Below are 4,942 nucleotides of genomic sequence, written 5' to 3'. Positions count from 1 at the left end.
AAGAAAGAAAGAAAGAAAGAAAGAAAATTAATGAAATAAGGAGTTGGTTTTTTGAAAAAATAAATAAAATAGATAAACCTTTGACCAGACTAACTAGAAATACAAAAGTAAAATCTCTAGTAACCTCAATCAGAAATGATAAAGGGGAAATAACTGATGCCACAGAGATATAAGAGATCATCTCTGAATACTAACAGAAACTCTGTGCTCTGAAATTTGACAATGTGATGGAAATGGATCAATATTTGGAATCACACCCTCTCCCTAGACTTAGCCAAGAAGAAAAAGAGCTCCTGAACAGGCCAATTTTAAGCACTGAGATTAAAGAAACAATGAAAAAATCTTCCGACCAAAAAATGCCCTGGTCCGGATGGCTTCACACCAGAATTTTATTAAACCTTCAAGGAAGAGCTTATTCCCGTATTCCAGAAATTATTCCAAAAAATTGAGGAGGAAGTAATCTTCCCTAATACGTTCTATGAATCAAACATCACCCTGATACCAAAACCAGGAAAAGACCTAACTAAAAAGGAGAATTTCAGACCAATTTCACTAATGAATATAGATGCAAAAATTCTCAACAAAATCTTAGCCAATAGATTACAGCTTATCATCAAAAAAATCATACATCATGATCAAGTAGGTTTCATCCCAGGGATGCAAGGTTGGTTTAATGTACGCAAGTCTATAAATGTTATTCACCATATCAACAGAAGTAAAACCAGAGACTATATGATCTTCTCAAAAGATGCAGAAAAAGCATTTGACAAAATCCAGCATCCTTTTCTAATTAGAACACTGAAGAGTATAGGCATAGGTGGCACATTTCTTAAACTGATTGAAGCTATCTATGACAAATCCACAGCTAATATTTTACTGAATGGCAAAAAACTGAAAACTTTTCCTCTTAGAAGTGGAACCAGACGAGGTTGTCCTCTGTCACCATTACTATTCAACATAGTGCTGGAGGTTCTAGCCAATACAATTAGGCAAGACAAGGAAATAAAGGGCATCCAAATGGGAGTAGAAGAGGTCAAACTCTCCCTTTTGGCTGACGATATGATCTTATACTTAGAGAACCCCAAAGACTCAACCACAAGACTCTTGGAAGTCATCAAAAAATTCGGTAATGTCTCAGGATATAAAATCAATGTCCACATGTCAGATGCCTTTGTATACGCCAATAACAGCCAAGAGGAGAGGCTAATTAAGGACACAATTCCCTTCACCATAGCTTCAAAGAAAATGAAATACCTAGGAATATACCTAACAAAGGAGGTGAAGGACCTCTATAAAGAAAATTATGAAACCCTAAGAAAGGAAATAATAGAGGATATTAACAAATAGAACATACCAAGCTCATGGCTGGGAAGAATCAACATTGTTAAAATGTCCACACTTCCCAAAGCAATCTACCTATTCAATGCCATCCCTATTAAAATACCGACATCGTACTTTCAAGATTTGGAAAAAATGTTTCTGCGTTTTGTATGGAACCAAAAAAAACCCTGTATAGTTAAGGCAATTCTTAGTAATAAAAACAAAGCCAGGGGCATCACCATCCCAGATTTTCGGTACTACAAAGCCACAGTGGTCAAGACAGCATGGTACTGGCACAAAAGTAGAGACATAGACATTTGGAATGGAATAGAAAACAGGAAATGAAACTAACATCTTACAACCACCTAATCTTTTTTTTTTTTTTTTGAGACAGAGCCTCAAGCTGTCCCCCTGGGTAGAGTGCCATGGCATCACAGCTCACAGCAACCTCCAACTCCTGGGCTCAAGCGAGTCTCCTGCTTCAGCCTCCCAAGTAGCTGGGACCACAGGCACTCACCACAACACCTGGCTATTTTTTGGTTGCAGCCATCATTGTTGTTTTGGTGGGCCCTGGCTGGATTCAAACCCACCACCTTAGATGTATGCGGCTGGCGCCTTAGCCACTTGAGCCACAGGCACTGAGCCCCACCACCTAATCTTTGATAAACCAAATAAGAACATACCTTGGGGGAAAGACTCCCTATTTAATAAATGGTGCTGGGAGAACTGGATAGCCACATGTAAAAGACTGAAATTGGACCCACACCTTTCCCCACTCATAAAAATTGATTCAAGATGGATAAAGGACTTAAATTTAAGGCATGAAACAATAAAAATCCTCAAGAAAGTATAGGAAAAACACTAGAAGATATTGGCCTGGGGAAAGACTTCATGAAGAAGACTGTGTGGCAACTGCAACAATAACAATAAACAAATGGGACTTAATTAAACTGAAAAGCTTCTTCTGTACAGTTAAGGAGACAACACCAAAGCAAATAGACAACCTACACAATGGGAAAGGATATTTGCATATTTTGAATCAGACAAAAGCTTGATAACTAGGATCTATAGAGAACTCAAATTAATGCACATGAAAAAAGCCAACAATCCCATATATCAATGGGCAAGAGACATGAATAGAACCTTCTCTAAAGAAGACAGATGAATGGCGAACAAGTATATTAAAAAATGCTCATCATCCCTAATTATTAGAGAAATGCAAATCAAAACCACACTGAGATACCATCTAACCCCAGTGAGAATGGCCCACATCACAAAATCTCAAAACTGCAGATGCCTGGCATGGATGTTACACTGCTGGTGGGACTGCAAACTAATTCAACCTTTTTGGGAGGAAGTATGGAGAACCCTTAAAGAACTCAAGCTAGACCTCCCATTTGATCCTGCAATCCCATTACTGGGCATCTACCCAGAAGGAAAAAAATCCTTTTATCATAAGGACAATTGCACTAGACTGTTTATTACAGCTCAATTTACAATCGCCAAAATGTGGAAACAGCCTAAATGCTTACCAACCCAGGAATGGATTAACAAGCTGTGGTATATATATACCATGGAATACTATTCAGCCATTAAAAAATATGGAGGCTTTACAGCCTTTGTATTAACATGGATGGAAATGGAACACATTATTCTTAGTAAAGCATTACAAGAATGGAGAAGCATGAATTCTATGTACTCAATTTTGATATAAGGACAATTAATGACAAGGGAAGGAGGTGAGCAGAGAGAGAAAGGAGGGAGGAGTGGGGAAGGGATTAGCAGAGAGAGGGAAGGAGGGAGGGAGGTGGGGTCTTGGTGCGTGCCACACCTTTTTAGGCCAAGACACGATTGTAAGAGGGACTTTACCTAACAAATACAATCAGTGAAAGCTGGTTTCTTGTACCCTCAATGAATCCCCAACAATAAATTAAAAAAAAAAAAAAAAGAATCTGGTTCTGTGTGGCCATATATATTTATGTATAAATGTACTAATTAGGATTCGTTTTTTTTCTCTCTTCTGAAAGAAGGGGGTATTCTGTTTATCCTTCCAGGGGCTTGTTACCTCAGTGGCCCCTAACCTTTATGGCACCAGAGACTGGTTTCATGGAAGACAATTTTTCCATAGATGAGGGCAGGGGGATTTGACAGGAGGTGAAGCTCAGGCAGTGATATGAGTGATGGGGAAAAACTGTAATACAGATAAAGCTTTGCTTGCTCACCCACTGCTCACCTCCTGCTGTGTAGCCTGGTTCCTAAATTCAACAGACCAGTACTGGTCCACAACCTGGGGGTTGGGGACCACAGCATTACCTCTCCCTAACATCCCTAGCAGGATCCCGACTGAGCTAGATGCACCAGCCCGTGGACCTGGGAACCTGGGAACCTGGGCCTAAGGTACTTACAAGCCAGCTGGTTCTAGTCTAGCACACTGGGAAGATGGCCACACCGCAGGGTGTAGGCCTAAGGAAGAGCAGGGCAGTGGAGATGCCTACCTGGGGTGAGAGCACTGGTAGTCCTGCCTGAGGCTCCTCTGGAAGCAGCTCTGTTCTGGGGGCTGACTCTGCAGCGTGGCAGGGCACCTCCCACACCCCACTGTGGCCACTGCTGGCTGGGTCTTGGGCATTCCGGGTTACTTTCTGGAGTATGTCCTTCTCTATCATCTTCCTCCTCTCCTGACGGAGGGCCCTGAGGTCTACAGCACTTTGTGAGGTGGCGCTTGTGGGCTCTGCATTCAGGTCTCGTCTTGCGGGAGAGAGGTTGGCTTCTCCCTCCAGGGCCCAGGGAGGATTTGGGGATCCTTCAGTGTGGAAGGACATGTTTCCAAGGTTGCTTTTTACCCCGGCCATCCTAAGAAGAGTGAAGATCTCACCACAATTCTCAAAAGGCCTAAGGTTCCTTCCTTCCTGAGAGGCTGAGTCCTTGGTCCTTACGTTCCATACACTTCTGAGTTCTGTGGCAAAGTCAGCAGGCCCCAGAAGTGGCTATCCAGAAAACAGATGTCCTCAGTTAGCATTCTGAAAAACATACTAAAGGGAATTTTATTTCATAGTAAAATTTGTATGTAACATAAAATTTTCCATTTTAACCATTTACATTATTTATTGGTTTAATTTGTTTATTTATTTTTGGAGACATGGTTTGGTTCTGTTGCTGGAGCTAGAGTGCAGTGGCATCTTCATAGCTCACAGGATCCTCAAACTCCTGGGTGTAAGTGATTCTCTTGCCTCAACTTCACAAGTAGCTGGGATTACAGGGATGCACTACCACAAGCAGCTAAGTTTATTTGTTTGTTTCAGAAGAGACAGGTTCTTGCTATTGTCTAAGCTGGTCTCAAACTCCTGGGCTTAAACAATACTCCTGCCTCAGCCTCCCAAAGTGCTAGGATTACACATGTGAGCTACAACACCTGGCCCATTTCAAACCATTTTCAAATATGCAGTTCGGGTCACACACAGTGGTTTATGCCTATAACTCTGGCACTTTGGGAGGCTGGAGTGGTAGGAGCACCTTAGTCCAGGAGTTCAAGACCAGCCTGGGCAACATAGCAAGACATAATCTCTTTTTTTTTTTTTTTTTTGAGACAGAGCCTCAAGCTGTCCCCCTGGGTAGAGTGCCGTGG

General features: G+C 41.7%; 1 protein-coding gene across 1 annotated transcript in view; it reads right to left on the bottom strand.

Moving 5' to 3' along the window:
• CUNH16orf71 (chromosome unknown C16orf71 homolog) overlaps positions 1 to 4,942 on the bottom strand; it is a 27,098-nt gene that overhangs the window by 13,537 nt on the left and 8,619 nt on the right. Inside the window, exon 4 of the mRNA XM_003790944.3 lies at positions 3,816 to 4,304. Coding sequence (XP_003790992.2) covers positions 3,816 to 4,304 — 489 coding nt within the window. The remainder of the gene's footprint in view (positions 1 to 3,815; positions 4,305 to 4,942) is intronic.

Source organism: Otolemur garnettii, unplaced genomic scaffold (assembly GCF_000181295.1).
Source record: "Otolemur garnettii isolate 467f Iridium unplaced genomic scaffold, OtoGar3 scaffold00044, whole genome shotgun sequence".
NCBI lineage: Eukaryota > Metazoa > Chordata > Mammalia > Primates > Galagidae > Otolemur > Otolemur garnettii.
This window is presented reverse-complemented; position numbering and strand designations above follow the sequence as displayed.